This window comes from Anolis carolinensis, chromosome 4 (assembly GCF_035594765.1).
Source record: "Anolis carolinensis isolate JA03-04 chromosome 4, rAnoCar3.1.pri, whole genome shotgun sequence".
Classification (NCBI taxonomy): Eukaryota; Metazoa; Chordata; class Lepidosauria; order Squamata; family Dactyloidae; genus Anolis; species Anolis carolinensis.
In genome coordinates, this window is record NC_085844.1 from 213,675,584 (window position 1) to 213,691,644 (window position 16,061).

General features: G+C 40.9%; 1 protein-coding gene across 2 annotated transcripts in view; it reads left to right on the plus strand.

The window, feature by feature from the left end:
• mmp24 (matrix metallopeptidase 24) overlaps nucleotides 1–16,061 on the plus strand; it is a 58,731-nt gene that overhangs the window by 28,292 nt on the left and 14,378 nt on the right. For both annotated transcript variants that reach the window (XM_003220530.4, XM_008109937.3), the window contains one exon: nucleotides 13,861–14,165. In XM_003220530.4, coding sequence (XP_003220578.2) covers nucleotides 13,861–14,165 — 305 coding nt within the window. The remainder of the gene's footprint in view (nucleotides 1–13,860; nucleotides 14,166–16,061) is intronic.

The window sequence follows — 16,061 nt, forward strand, 5'->3', positions numbered from 1 at the left end:
GCCAAATCTTAGCCAAATCCTACCTGAAGCCAGGGAGCAAAAATGTCCTCCTGCTTCCTCTGCTTCTGCGAGAACCAACTGCCCTTCTGGGATCAGGCTCTGGCAGAAACTCACACTGGCAAATAAAGCTTTCCCAGAAACTCAATTAACAGGGGACAATGCCTGCTGTCAATCAACTTAAGTACCTGGCTCTCTTTCAACACAACAGTCACACAACAGTTAGACTTTGACCACAGGAGCCAAGCCCAAACTCAGTTTAAAATCTTAGCCAAATCTTAGCCAAATCCTACCTGAAGCCAGGGAGCAAAAATGTCCTCCTGCTTCCTCTGCTTCTGCGAGAACCAACTGCCCTTCTGGGATCAGGCTCTGGCAGAAACTCACACTGGCAAATAAAGCTTTCCCAGAAACTCAATTAACAGGGGACAATGCCTGCTGTCAATCAACTTAAGTACCTGGCTCTCTTTCAACACAACAGTCACACAACAGTTAGACTTTGACCACAGGAGCCAAGCCCAAACTCAGTTTAAAATCTTAGCCAAATCTTAGCCAAATCCTACCTGAAGCCAGGGAGCAAAAATGTCCTCCTGCTTCCTCTGCTTCTGCGAGAACCAACTGCCCTTCTGGGACCAGGCTCTGGCAGAAACTCACACTGGCAAATAAAGCTTTCCCAGAAACTCAATTAACAGGGGACAATGCCTGCTGTCAATCAACTTAAGTACCTGGCTCTCTTTCAACACAACAGTCACACAACAGTTAGACTTTGACCACAGGAGCCAAGCCCAAACTCAGTTTAAAATCTTAGCCAAATCTTAGCCAAATCCTACCTGAAGCCAGGGAGCAAAAATGTCCTCCTGCTTCCTCTGCTTCTGCGAGAACCAACTGCCCTTCTGGGATCAGGCTCTGGCAGAAACTCACACTGGCAAATAAAGCTTTCCCAGAAACTCAATTAACAGGGGACAATGCCTGCTGTCAATCAACTTAAGTACCTGGCTCTCTTTCAACACAACAGTCACACAACAGTTAGACTTTGACCACAGGAGCCAAGCCCAAACTCAGTTTAAAATCTTAGCCAAATCTTAGCCAAATCCTACCTGAAGCCAGGGAGCAAAAATGTCCTCCTGCTTCCTCTGCTTCTGCGAGAACCAACTGCCCTTCTGGGATCAGGCTCTGGCAGAAACTCACACTGGCAAATAAAGCTTTCCCAGAAACTCAATTAACAGGGGACAATGCCTGCTGTCAATCAACTTAAGTACCTGGCTCTCTTTCAACACAACAGTCACACAACAGTTAGACTTTGACCACAGGAGCCAAGCCCAAACTCAGTTTAAAATCTTAGCCAAATCTTAGCCAAATCCTACCTGAAGCCAGGGAGCAAAAATGTCCTCCTGCTTCCTCTGCTTCTGCGAGAACCAACTGCCCTTCTGGGATCAGGCTCTGGCAGAAACTCACACTGGCAAATAAAGCTTTCCCAGAAACTCAATTAACAGGGGACAATGCCTGCTGTCAATCAACTTAAGTACCTGGCTCTCTTTCAACACAACAGTCACACAACAGTTAGACTTTGACCACAGGAGCCAAGCCCAAACTCAGTTTAAAATCTTAGCCAAATCTTAGCCAAATCCTACCTGAAGCCAGGGAGCAAAAATGTCCTCCTGCTTCCTCTGCTTCTGCGAGAACCAACTGCCCTTCTGGGATCAGGCTCTGGCAGAAACTCACACTGGCAAATAAAGCTTTCCCAGAAACTCAATTAACAGGGGACAATGCCTGCTGTCAATCAACTTAAGTACCTGGCTCTCTTTCAACACAACAGTCACACAACAGTTAGACTTTGACCACAGGAGCCAAGCCCAAACTCAGTTTAAAATCTTAGCCAAATCTTAGCCAAATCCTACCTGAAGCCAGGGAGCAAAAATGTCCTCCTGCTTCCTCTGCTTCTGCGAGAACCAACTGCCCTTCTGGGATCAGGCTCTGGCAGAAACTCACACTGGCAAATAAAGCTTTCCCAGAAACTCAATTAACAGGGGACAATGCCTGCTGTCAATCAACTTAAGTACCTGGCTCTCTTTCAACACAACAGTCACACAACAGTTAGACTTTGACCACAGGAGCCAAGCCCAAACTCAGTTTAAAATCTTAGCCAAATCTTAGCCAAATCCTACCTGAAGCCAGGGAGCAAAAATGTCCTCCTGCTTCCTCTGCTTCTGCGAGAACCAACTGCCCTTCTGGGATCAGGCTCTGGCAGAAACTCACACTGGCAAATAAAGCTTTCCCAGAAACTCAATTAACAGGGGACAATGCCTGCTGTCAATCAACTTAAGTACCTGGCTCTCTTTCAACACAACAGTCACACAACAGTTAGACTTTGACCACAGGAGCCAAGCCCAAACTCAGTTTAAAATCTTAGCCAAATCTTAGCCAAATCCTACCTGAAGCCAGGGAGCAAAAATGTCCTCCTGCTTCCTCTGCTTCTGCGAGAACCAACTGCCCTTCTGGGATCAGGCTCTGGCAGAAACTCACACTGGCAAATAAAGCTTTCCCAGAAACTCAATTAACAGGGGACAATGCCTGCTGTCAATCAACTTAAGTACCTGGCTCTCTTTCAACACAACAGTCACACAACAGTTAGACTTTGACCACAGGAGCCAAGCCCAAACTCAGTTTAAAATCTTAGCCAAATCTTAGCCAAATCCTACCTGAAGCCAGGGAGCAAAAATGTCCTCCTGCTTCCTCTGCTTCTGCGAGAACCAACTGCCCTTCTGGGATCAGGCTCTGGCAGAAACTCACACTGGCAAATAAAGCTTTCCCAGAAACTCAATTAACAGGGGACAATGCCTGCTGTCAATCAACTTAAGTACCTGGCTCTCTTTCAACACAACAGTCACACAACAGTTAGACTTTGACCACAGGAGCCAAGCCCAAACTCAGTTTAAAATCTTAGCCAAATCTTAGCCAAATCCTACCTGAAGCCAGGGAGCAAAAATGTCCTCCTGCTTCCTCTGCTTCTGCGAGAACCAACTGCCCTTCTGGGATCAGGCTCTGGCAGAAACTCACACTGGCAAATAAAGCTTTCCCAGAAACTCAATTAACAGGGGACAATGCCTGCTGTCAATCAACTTAAGTACCTGGCTCTCTTTCAACACAACAGTCACACAACAGTTAGACTTTGACCACAGGAGCCAAGCCCAAACTCAGTTTAAAATCTTAGCCAAATCTTAGCCAAATCCTACCTGAAGCCAGGGAGCAAAAATGTCCTCCTGCTTCCTCTGCTTCTGCGAGAACCAACTGCCCTTCTGGGATCAGGCTCTGGCAGAAACTCACACTGGCAAATAAAGCTTTCCCAGAAACTCAATTAACAGGGGACAATGCCTGCTGTCAATCAACTTAAGTACCTGGCTCTCTTTCAACACAACAGTCACACAACAGTTAGACTTTGACCACAGGAGCCAAGCCCAAACTCAGTTTAAAATCTTAGCCAAATCTTAGCCAAATCCTACCTGAAGCCAGGGAGCAAAAATGTCCTCCTGCTTCCTCTGCTTCTGCGAGAACCAACTGCCCTTCTGGGACCAGGCTCTGGCAGAAACTCACACTGGCAAATAAAGCTTTCCCAGAAACTCAATTAACAGGGGACAATGCCTGCTGTCAATCAACTTAAGTACCTGGCTCTCTTTCAACACAACAGTCACACAACAGTTAGACTTTGACCACAGGAGCCAAGCCCAAACTCAGTTTAAAATCTTAGCCAAATCTTAGCCAAATCCTACCTGAAGCCAGGGAGCAAAAATGTCCTCCTGCTTCCTCTGCTTCTGCGAGAACCAACTGCCCTTCTGGGATCAGGCTCTGGCAGAAACTCACACTGGCAAATAAAGCTTTCCCAGAAACTCAATTAACAGGGGACAATGCCTGCTGTCAATCAACTTAAGTACCTGGCTCTCTTTCAACACAACAGTCACACAACAGTTAGACTTTGACCACAGGAGCCAAGCCCAAACTCAGTTTAAAATCTTAGCCAAATCTTAGCCAAATCCTACCTGAAGCCAGGGAGCAAAAATGTCCTCCTGCTTCCTCTGCTTCTGCGAGAACCAACTGCCCTTCTGGGATCAGGCTCTGGCAGAAACTCACACTGGCAAATAAAGCTTTCCCAGAAACTCAATTAACAGGGGACAATGCCTGCTGTCAATCAACTTAAGTACCTGGCTCTCTTTCAACACAACAGTCACACAACAGTTAGACTTTGACCACAGGAGCCAAGCCCAAACTCAGTTTAAAATCTTAGCCAAATCCTACCTGAAGCCAGGGAGCAAAAATGTCCTCCTGCTTCCTCTGCTTCTGCGAGAACCAACTGCCCTTCTGGGATCAGGCTCTGGCAGAAACTCACACTGGCAAATAAAGCTTTCCCAGAAACTCAATTAACAGGGGACAATGCCTGCTGTCAATCAACTTAAGTACCTGGCTCTCTTTCAACACAACAGTCACACAACAGTTAGACTTTGACCACAGGAGCCAAGCCCAAACTCAGTTTAAAATCTTAGCCAAATCTTAGCCAAATCCTACCTGAAGCCAGGGAGCAAAAATGTCCTCCTGCTTCCTCTGCTTCTGCGAGAACCAACTGCCCTTCTGGGATCAGGCTCTGGCAGAAACTCACACTGGCAAATAAAGCTTTCCCAGAAACTCAATTAACAGGGGACAATGCCTGCTGTCAATCAACTTAAGTACCTGGCTCTCTTTCAACACAACAGTCACACAACAGTTAGACTTTGACCACAGGAGCCAAGCCCAAACTCAGTTTAAAATCTTAGCCAAATCTTAGCCAAATCCTACCTGAAGCCAGGGAGCAAAAATGTCCTCCTGCTTCCTCTGCTTCTGCGAGAACCAACTGCCCTTCTGGGATCAGGCTCTGGCAGAAACTCACACTGGCAAATAAAGCTTTCCCAGAAACTCAATTAACAGGGGACAATGCCTGCTGTCAATCAACTTAAGTACCTGGCTCTCTTTCAACACAACAGTCACACAACAGTTAGACTTTGACCACAGGAGCCAAGCCCAAACTCAGTTTAAAATCTTAGCCAAATCTTAGCCAAATCCTACCTGAAGCCAGGGAGCAAAAATGTCCTCCTGCTTCCTCTGCTTCTGCGAGAACCAACTGCCCTTCTGGGATCCAATGAATTGCTAAATATAAGACCTCCCCCAAAAGTAAGACCTAGCAAGGTTTTTGTTTGGAAGCATGCCTGGCGCCTGCCAATCAGAACACCAGAGCACGCAGAATTGGTGAATGTACATATCAGTTGTACATGGAAATAATGGTAGTAACAAGAAATTCTTGATAGGATTCACAGTTTGTCCGGTTATGTTGGTTTGTGATGACAACTACTGTACAGTATATAATAAATGTTCTTTTTTTTTGTTCAACAATAAATGTGAATTCTTCATGGAAAAATAAGACAGCCCCTGAAAATAAGACCTAGCATACCTTTGGGAGCAAAAATTAATATAAGACACTGTCTTATTTTCGGGGAAACACGGTAGTTGTACCTTTACTCATTCAGTAAACTTACAACACAGGGTTGACTATTATACAAACTGTGAACCCCTGCATTGGTCATTTCCAAGAATCCTGTGGACATATCCACAAAATGGTGCTTTCCTCTTTTCTTTCCTACTTTTCTATATTTCATATTGTTCCCCCACTTTTTATGTATTGAAAATATTCTTTTCTTGTTAATAAAAATTATATATGAAAAAAATGGTGCAGCCAAATAAAATAGGTATCCACAATAAATAATCCATATTTGCTGATACATTATATTAGTTTTAGCTACAATCTACAAATTATGTCTAGCAGAGAGAACAATGTTAATGTTAATTTGCTTTGTCCCTTCTCTATCACTGCTAAATTGTAAGTTCAACCCCATTTTCCCTAGCTTCACCATGACCAGAGATTACATCATGAAGGGTCGTTCAGGCATGCAGATTAAAGAATATTGGGTTGTTAAAAGTATGTAGAAACTCTGGATTCTAAATTAAGAACTTTATTATGATTACTTCTGTGGAGCCTCGAAGGCTATGTCCATGGCTTCTAAGGCTTTGAGTACAGTCCTGAGGGTAAACTGCATTCCTGTGATTCAAGAACTAGCTCGGTTAAGAATGAAGAACCACATCTCCAGAAGACTGTTCACTAGGTAAATTGTGATGTGGCCACAGCAATTATGAACACAGTATTGGTGTGAAATAATTGTCATCTGGTAAAAACTTTGATGAATTCACAGATTTTAAAGATATTTGAGATACTATCATTATTGATTAAGATTTAAGGATCATGTTTTTCTTAGCTGCTAAGAAAAAGATCTATGCCAGTGCAAAAGCTGAGGTCCAAAGAAGGACCAGAGAACTCAAGAACATCTGGTGGACAAAGAAGGCTGAAGAAATCCAACACTTTGCAGACACCCATGATGCTCAGGGATTTTTCAAAGCCACAAAGATAATCTATGGACCAAGAAACCATGGCATACAGCCTCTACGCTCATCAAAACCAAACTTCTGAAGGACAAAATATCAATTGCACTACGTTGGAAAGAGCACTATCAGAACCTTCTGAATCGCAGCTCCAATGTGGCCGAAGAGGTTCTCTCACAAATCCCACAACAACAAACTAGGGATGAGCTTGCAGCACTGCCTAGTTTGGAAGAAGTCAGCAATGCCATCAGCCAAAAAAAACAAAAAAAAAAACAACAAAGCCAGTGGACTTGATGGGATCCCTGCTGAAATCTTCAAAGAGGGTGGACCTGAGCTGATACAACAACTCCACCAGAAGACTGAAAAAGTGTGGGTGACCGAGAAAATCCCAGCAGACTTCAAGGATGCCACCATCATCACTCTTTTCACCCTTTTCAAGAAAGGGGATAGAACAGACTGCGGGAACTATCGTGGCATTTCCCTTCTAACCTCCTCTGGGAAAATCCTCACAAGAATCCTTGCAAACCGCCTTCTTCCTGTCTCAGAAGACACCCTCCCAGAATCCCAGAATGGCTTCCACCCCTCCAGAGGAACAGTGGACATGATCTTCACTGCACGACAGCTCCAAGAAAAATGCAGGGAACAAAACCAACCTCTGTACATGGCATTCATTGACTTTGCAAAGGCATTCGACACAGTGAATCGCAGCGCTCTCTGGACCATCCTCCAAAAAAATCGGGTGCCCTGACAAATTTGTGCACATCCTTTGGCTCCTCCATGATGACATGATGGCAACAGTCTTAGACAGCAACGGCTCCCAAAGTGACCCATTTAAGGTGGGATCAGGTGTCAAGCAGGGATGTGTTATTGCCCCCACCTTATTTTCCATCTTCATCGCTATGATACTTTACCTTGTTGATGGGAAGCTTCCCACCAGAGTGGAAATCATCTATCGGACAGATGGCAAGCTGTTTAACCTCAGCAGACTGAAAGCCAAAACCAAGGTCACCACAATATCTATTATAGAACTCCAATATGCCGATGACAACGTAGTCTGTGCGTACTCAGAAGAAGACCTACAAGCCACTCTAAACACCTTTGCAGAAGCATACGAGAATCTCGGCCTCTCATTGAACATCGAGAAAACCAAAGTGCTCTTCCAACAGGCACCAGCTAATCCCTCTGCAATGCCAGGAATACAGCTTAATGGTGTAACATTAGAAAATGTTGACCATTTCCGCTACCTTGGCAGCCACCTCTCCACAAAAGTCAACATCGACACTGAAATACAACACCGCCTGAGCTCTGCAAGTGCAGCATTTTTCAGAATGAAGCAGAGAATGTTTGATGACTGGGACATCCATAGAGTTAGCAAGGTGTTTGTTTATAAAGCCATTGTCCTCCCAACCCTGCTATACGCCTGTGAAACGTGGACGGTCTACAGACTCACACTCAACTCCTAGAGCGTTTTCATCAGCATTGCCTCAGAAAAATCCTGCAAATCTCTTGGGAAGACAGGTGGACAAATGTCAGCGTGCTGGAAGAAGCAAAGACCACCAGCATTGAAGCGATGCTCCTATGCCATCAACTCTGCTGGACTGGTCATGTTATCCAAATGCCCGATCATCGTCTCCCAAAGCAGCTCCTCTACTCCAAACTTAAGAATGGGAAACGTAATGTTGGTGGGCAGGAAAAGAGATTTAAAGATGGGCTTAAAGCCAATCTTAAAAACTGTGGCATAGACACTGAGAACTGGGAAGCCCCGGCCCTTGAGCGCTCTAATTGGAGGTCAGCTGTGACCAGCAGTGCTGCGGAGTTCGAAGAAGTACGAATGGAGGGCTTAAAGGAGAAACGTACCAAGAGGAAGGAGCGTCAAGCCAACCCTGACCGGGACCACCTTCCACCTGGAAACCGATGTCCTCACTGCGGGAGAACATGCAGATCAAGAATAGATCTCTTCAACCACCTAAGAACCCACCCCCAAGACACCAAATATGGAAGACAATCATCCGGTGTTGATTAACCTGTGGTTTGTCCTGTTAAAATTAGGAATCCCAATAAGAAAGTCCCCAAGGAAATGGATTTTCAACCCAAAGGTAACCTTTAACGAAAAGGATAAACAGGTAATTAAACAGCAGATTCAAGAATTCTTTCGATTTAACAGACATTCACAAATAAAATAAGAGTTCTTATGGGATGCTTTTAAAGCAACCATAAGGGGTACTTGTATTTCATTGGAAATAGGAATCAATAGAAAAGAAAAGAATACAGTTCAGAAATTAAGATCAAAGGTTGAAGATGCATTCCTTCATTTTCAAAAAATCGCATCAGTCGAGAATAAAACAAAATGGAAAGAGAAAAAACAACAACTGGACAACTTAGATAAAATAGAGACCACAAAAAATACCTATGGATTAAAAACGATTATCAAATAAACTGAATTAATAATTCGAAGAGGCTGGCCAGAGTCCTAAAATCAAAACAAGTTAGAGACAGAATACTTAAGCTGAAAGATGATAGAGGACATCTGAGAGCTACAGATAAGGACATTAGGGAGATTATGGCTAGTTATTATGAAAACTTTACAAAGGTAAAGACTTAACCAAACGAATTGGCCTCTTGGGAAAAACTATAAATAAACAGTCAGAATCTATTCTAAATACTACAATAACTAAATCAGAAATTGAAAAAATAGAAAACCTAAAAACAAATATATCACCTGGGCCAGATGGATTTACAACAAACTTCTATAAAATATTCAAAGACGAATTTGCTCCCAACCTATTTATACTCTTTAATGAAATAATGGGGGAAACAAGTTGTACCAAATTCTTGGAAACTCTCTGAAATTCTCACAATCTTAAAGCCAAATGAGGATGAAACGGATCCTAACTCGTATAGACCAATATCCCTATGCAATGTGGATTACAAAATATCCACTAAAATATTAGCTAATGGACTGAAGGATATAATCCCAGAGATAATTCACAAAGATCAATATGGATTCATAAAAAAACAAGAAATTAGAGGACCCTATAAGGAATATTCTGAATATTCTGAATCATGCCACAGAAAAAAAATCTAAAGTACTTATACTAAAATTGGACTTTTGCAAAGCATTTGATTCATTAGACCACAAATATTTGAACAGACTCTGTGAGGAAAGCAATATGGGGGGGGGGGGGTATGTAAGGTAATAAAAGAACTACAGTAGAGTCACTTATCCAAGCCTCTGGATTATCCAAGCCATTTTTGTAGTCAATGTTTTCAATATATCGTGATATTTGGTGCTAAAGTCGTAAATACAGTAATTACAACATAACATTACTGCGCATTGAACTACTTTTTCTGTCAATTTTGTTGTATAACATGATGTTTTGGTGCTTAATTTGTAAAATCATAACCTAATCTGATGTTTAATAGGCTTTTCCTTTATCCCTCCTTATTATTCAAGATATTCGCTTATCCAAGCTTCTGCCGGCCCGTTTAGCTTGGATAAGTGAGACTCTACTGTATATAGTGAAAACAAAGTTACCATTTCAGTTAACGGGGAACAAACTAGACAGATAAGCATTAACAGGGGAACTAAACAGGGATGCCCCCTTTCCCCAGGCCTATTCTCATTGGCCATTGAACCCTTAGCAAATTCAGTAAGGAACAACCCAACTATTAAAGGTTATAAGGTGGGCAAGGAAGTCATCAAGATTAATCTATATGCTGATGATGTTATGATAATTTTAGGGGAGGTGGAGGAGTCACTACAATCAATAGTCAGAACAGTCAAGGATTTTGGTAATACTTCGGGCCTCACAATTAATTTAGGGAAATCAGAGATTCTACATAAAAATCTAACATGGGAAGAACTTAAGAAGGTTCAAAACATCATGGGAATAAAACTGGGGAATAAGAAGATGAAATTCCTGGGAGTAGATATACCAAAAAATATTAATAATATTATACCAATGAACTACAATCATTTATGGAAAAATATGAACAAAATAAATCATTTCATGGGGAAAGAAGTTTTGAGATATCTCCACAAGGCTAAAAATTTACAAGATGAAGATCTTGCCCAAGTTCTTATTCTTATTCCAAACCCTCTTGGTGAATATCCCTATCAATTCGTTGAAGAAATGGGATAACTCTTTCAAAAAAATGGGTAGTGGGAGGAAACAAAAACAGAATTGCTAACTTCCTATATTATAGTAAACAAGAATTGGGTAGATGGGGGGCTCCCTCGTTGGGAATATACTAGCAGGCAAGTCAACTAGCGAAGTTACTAGAATTCGAATTGGAAGGGTAAAAAAAAGTAGGTGCAAGTAGAAAAGGAAGCAAATAATTGGCAAAAGGGAACGTCAGTGGGAGACAGAATAGATAGAAAAGACCTAAAGAATATAAAAGCAGGCCCTTGCTTAACAATGTTGTCAATCTGGAAAAAATGGCAAACTAAATTACAAATAAATAAAATTGACCCTTTCTTTAGAAACATTAGAAAATAAGGACAAGACATTTAGGAATATAATTAAGGCACTGAAGGAAAATGGTATTAAAAGGATTGGGGACCTTATGGACCCCAATGGAGAAATATTAAAGTGGGATAAAATAAAATATAAATATGGCCAAGGGAACTGGATAGCATGGTTATGTCTGTCCAGTAAAGCCTAGGCCATGAAAAGAAGAGAAGCAGGTGAAACTCCCCTGGATAGAACGATTAGAAGGAAATTAGAAATAGATAAAGGAATGACTGGGCTATGGTATGATGAACTAATTACCTTAACTTGTAATACGAAAGCAACGCTTATAGAGAACTGGAAACAGGAAAAAAACTTTACTGAGAAACTAATCGGGTCTTGGATCAATAATATTCATAAAATTAATCATATAAGGATCAAAGAAACACAAAGGAAAATAATCTCAAAATGGTATAGAACCCCCCTCCAATTAGCTCATATAACGGGAAATACCTAGAACAAATGTTGGCACAAATGTGGGGGAATAGATTCATTCTCCCACATGTGGTGGGACTGTAGAAAAATTCAAATCTTTTATAGTAAAATAAGAAAAGAAATGGAAGAAATAATAGGGAAAGAATTAATATGGGACAAAACCAGAGTTATGTCCGTCACAATAAAGGTAATGGACGATAATAATTGGACTGAGATTCTAAAATATATGACAGCCGCAATACAAGCCACGATAGCCCGAGGATGGAGGGATGAGAAAATGGGACGTAGAAACTTGGTGGTCTTATATATCAGAATATATAATTAATGATTTCATTAATCAAAGGAAAAGAAAATATACAAATAGCCTAAAAGAACAAGACTGGTTCAGGAAATGGTCAGTCCGAATTGACAAAATAGATGGAGACGAAAGATACACCACCTTGAACCAGGCGTTCCACACGGTTAAAATGATACAATGATAATATATTGAATTGCTGTTCTGGGGGGGGAGGGGGGAACGGGGGGAAGGGAGGGGTGTGTGTGATACATTCCAAAGGATCGTTTAAAATGTCATTTAAGCATTAGTTACTTTTGGTATTATGTATATTGAAATAAGACATGCATCGCAAAAATTTTGTTAATTGTTGGAATGTAAAAAAAATTAAAAATGAAAGAAAGAAAGAAAAGAAACAAACCAAGATGATCAGTAGGCTAGAGCAGTTTTCCTATGAAGAAAGAATAGAACCAGGAAAGGAGATTCCACCTGAACATTTGAAAGAACTTCCTGAACTCTTTGCCTCAGTGTGTAGTGGAGGCTTCTTACTTGAAGGCTTTTAAAAAGATGAATTGCCATCTATCAGAAATACTTTGAATGGCAGGGAGTTGGACTGGATGGCCCATGTGATTTCTTCCAACTCTATGGTTCTATGAACTTTTCAGCTTATACAAAGGCGAGGAAGAGGAGGGGTGTATGAATAAAGGGGAGGAGGAGGAAAATGCCTCTCTCATACTACAGTAGAGTCTCACTTATCCAGCCTTCGCTTATTCAACTTTCTTGATTAACCAACACAGTCTGCCTTTTAGTAATCAATGTTTTTGTAGTCAGTGTTTTTAATACATTGCAATGTTTTGGTGCTAAATTCGTAAATACAGTAATCACTACATAACGTACTGAACTTATTTTTATGTTGATTTATTGTAAAACATGATGTTTTGGTGCTTGATTTGTAAAATCATAATGTAATTTGACATTTAATAGGCTTTTCCTTAATTCCTCCTTATTATCCAACATTTTCGCTTATCCAATGTTCTGCCAGCCCGTTTATGTTGGATAAGCAAGACTCTACTGTAGTAAATTTTAAGGCAATCCAATTAAGATGAAAACCCAAAGTATTTAGCTGTGGTCTGATCCTGGAAGCCCAGTTCACATCTGAGATGGTTGGATCAGTGCACAATCAGCTCTCTGTATCTATTTGACTATCCATAGATTCAACTATCCACAGACTGAAAATATTCATGGGGGAAAAATGAAAGAGCAAATCTTTATGTTGCCATTTTGTATTGTATAAGGAATATGATTTTACCATTTATATCGTGGGATTTGAGAAACAATAAATTTGGTATCCACAGTGGGACGTGGATCCAAATTGCAGCAAGTCCAGGGGTCTACTGTATAAAGAGGAAAACATTCTCTCTTGATTGCCTCATTTTTTTCTCCAGGCAAATAATTATTTGTGGGATTAAAAATTGCCTCATGTTTTAACTGAACTTTTGGTAGCTACTTTGAGGCATATATATTACCTATTGTGTGTTTTGAATATTTATTTGAAGCAGTTTATCTGACTCTTCACCCCAAAGTCATTCGGTGGGCTTCCATGGCCAAGCAGGGATTTGAACCATGTTCTCCAGGGCTATAGTCTAAAGCTGAAACCATTAGGTACATAAGGGGAAATTTGTGGGATCCCAGTGGTCATGCTTCCCCCTAGTGGTTGGCACTTTTGTATTATATTTTAATTGGTAATTTAGAAGAAAGCATGAAACATGAAATTTAAAAATTGGTTACATCCTCTAACAAAGAAAGGAAAATCTTTTATTCTTTCCTATATTGGCCATAAAAAAGAATTCTGGTTTCTATCCTGAATAGATGTGCCTATCTGAAAAATAATTATTGATGGAAAAATCAAAACATGAGCTGTCATTTTATCAACAACAACTTTACATGAGATGATTTGTATGAACTTGATTCTCAGAATTTAGCTCATTGATTATATTGTCATGTTGCAATAAATCATGGTTCATTGTGATAGGAGGAAGACAGAAGAAACCTCAGGCTCAGGCTTTCTTGAAAACTCTCAAAAGAAACTGCAGTGCTTAATATTTAGTTCTGCAACTATTTAGTTCTGCAAAACCTGGAGTGAGCTTGTTAATATCAGAGACTAAAATTTTTGTCTTCCCCTCCATACAGTGTCCACAACTACACCCCGAAGGTTGGAGAGCTTGATACAAGGAAAGCTATCCGGCAAGCATTTGATGTCTGGCAGCGGGTCACTCCACTCACCTTTGAAGAAGTTCCTTACCATGAAATTAAAAGTGACAGAAAAGAAGCCGATATAATGATTTTTTTTGCTTCTGGTTTTCATGGCGACAGTTCACCTTTTGATGGGGAGGGTGGATTTCTAGCCCATGCTTATTTTCCTGGCCCAGGAATAGGAGGTGATACCCATTTTGACTCGGATGAGCCGTGGACGCTGGGAAATTCTAACCATGATGGTAAGATTTCAAGTGTTATCTTTAAACAGTAACTTTAAAATGAATTTTCATTCAGCAATCTTTCAGAACAGATGTCATCACACACATTCAGGAATTTCCTGTGGGAATTGGTCCAAATACTGTTAGTACCTGTAGTTGACAGGAACTTTGCTTTTCCCAAAACTGGGTGTTAAACCTGCAATGTGAAAAAGCAGTCTTGAAATTAGTTATCCCTTGAAGGCAGACCTGACATATGGATTCATATAGGATAAAATAGATGTCATATTTGTTGAGATTCTACATAAAAACACATGATCAGCAAGTGCTCGATAGCTGTCTCATGAAATGTTTCAAATGCATTTAATGTTAAGTCAAATTACATGTTGTGCTAAATTTGTCACTTGAAAACATGTCAAGGTTTGAGAATTTAAAAATTTATAGTAATGATAATATTAATATTATTTTTTACCCACCTCCCCTTGTGGCTCGAGGCAGGTTACAAGCACTGAAAAAAACGGATTTTTCAACAGTGGAAGGAATAGATCTTACTATTATATTAAAAATTATACTTCTTGATTTAACATCATGTTTATCCAACCCCAAAATTCTATAGGATGCAGTCACAGCAGTTAAGGTGGAATATATGCAAAAGCTCAGTGTCTACCCCAGGCATGGGCAGATGTCAGCCCTCCAGGTGTTTTGGACTTCAACTCCCACAATTCCTGGCCTCAGGTCTCTTCCTTTTCCCCCTCAGCTGCTTAAGCAGCTGAGGGGGAAAAGGAAGGGGCCTGAGGCCAAGAATTGTGAGTGTTGAAGTCCAAAATACCTGGAGGGCTGACGTTTGCCCATGCCTGGTCTACCCAGTTATATCTTAGACATGTACTATATATCCAACTGCATTCAAAGGCCTTTGAGGCAGGAATAACTAATAGAAGAGACAAGCAGACTCAGTTTCACTTGACTACTGTACATAGAATGATAGGCAAAATAATTTTTTCTGGGCACTTCCAGACAGCATGAAAACGCGGGTTTAAGAGGGAGGACAAACAAACCTGGGACCTGAGAACATGTCCCCACACAGACCTGTAGGTCTCGGGATTTCTTTCCCTGCCATCCTCACAGGCCTCCTCTGTATCAGAACAAGATGGGGGCAGACAAGGTACACTGGCGGATTGTTTAAAAAATCCATTATGCAATGAATTGTATATGCGCACATGTTAATATCTTAATATAAATAGAAGCAGATTTGCATGTGTGCATATGAGGTTCAACACATAATAGAGCTAATTTTTTTAAACTTCAGCCAGATTTCTCCTTTTTCCTAATTGTTTATTCAAGCTCTGTTTAATATTACACAGTTTAAAATAAAGGGTTTCAGAGAGTTCTAATTGCTCTCTGTTCATGCTGCCTTTAAATCAGCTGTGTGTCCCCTTGACAGCCCAATCAGCTGATCAACTATTTTGGGCTTTTTAAAAGCAGATATGTGCTGGAGCAGTCTCTGCAGGGGAGAGGGAAGGAAATCACGTGTTTTTGGTGAGCGTTGGGATATACATATTTGAGCCGGAATATACACCTTTTCTGGCTGAAATAGGGATAAAAAGGGAACTTTTAAATTCCCATTTTTTCTCCTTTGTAGTGAATCAGCTCGCACTTAACGCTAATGTCATGTAGCCAGCCCCTTTTTAACACTGGAAGCCCCGTGTTGTAGGTACTGTCTGGATGGGCCCTCAGTCTGGGCCTGAACATATTTGCAATGGTGCCCCCACCCCAATTCTGATTGCTTCATATTTTGCAGAGTTCTGTGCAAAACTGTGTTTTAGCCTAATGCTTGTGCTATAAATATGGTTAATTTTTAAAACAAAGCTTCAGCGTAAAGTGTTCTCTTCTAATTATACTGATTATGTTAAAAATACAATT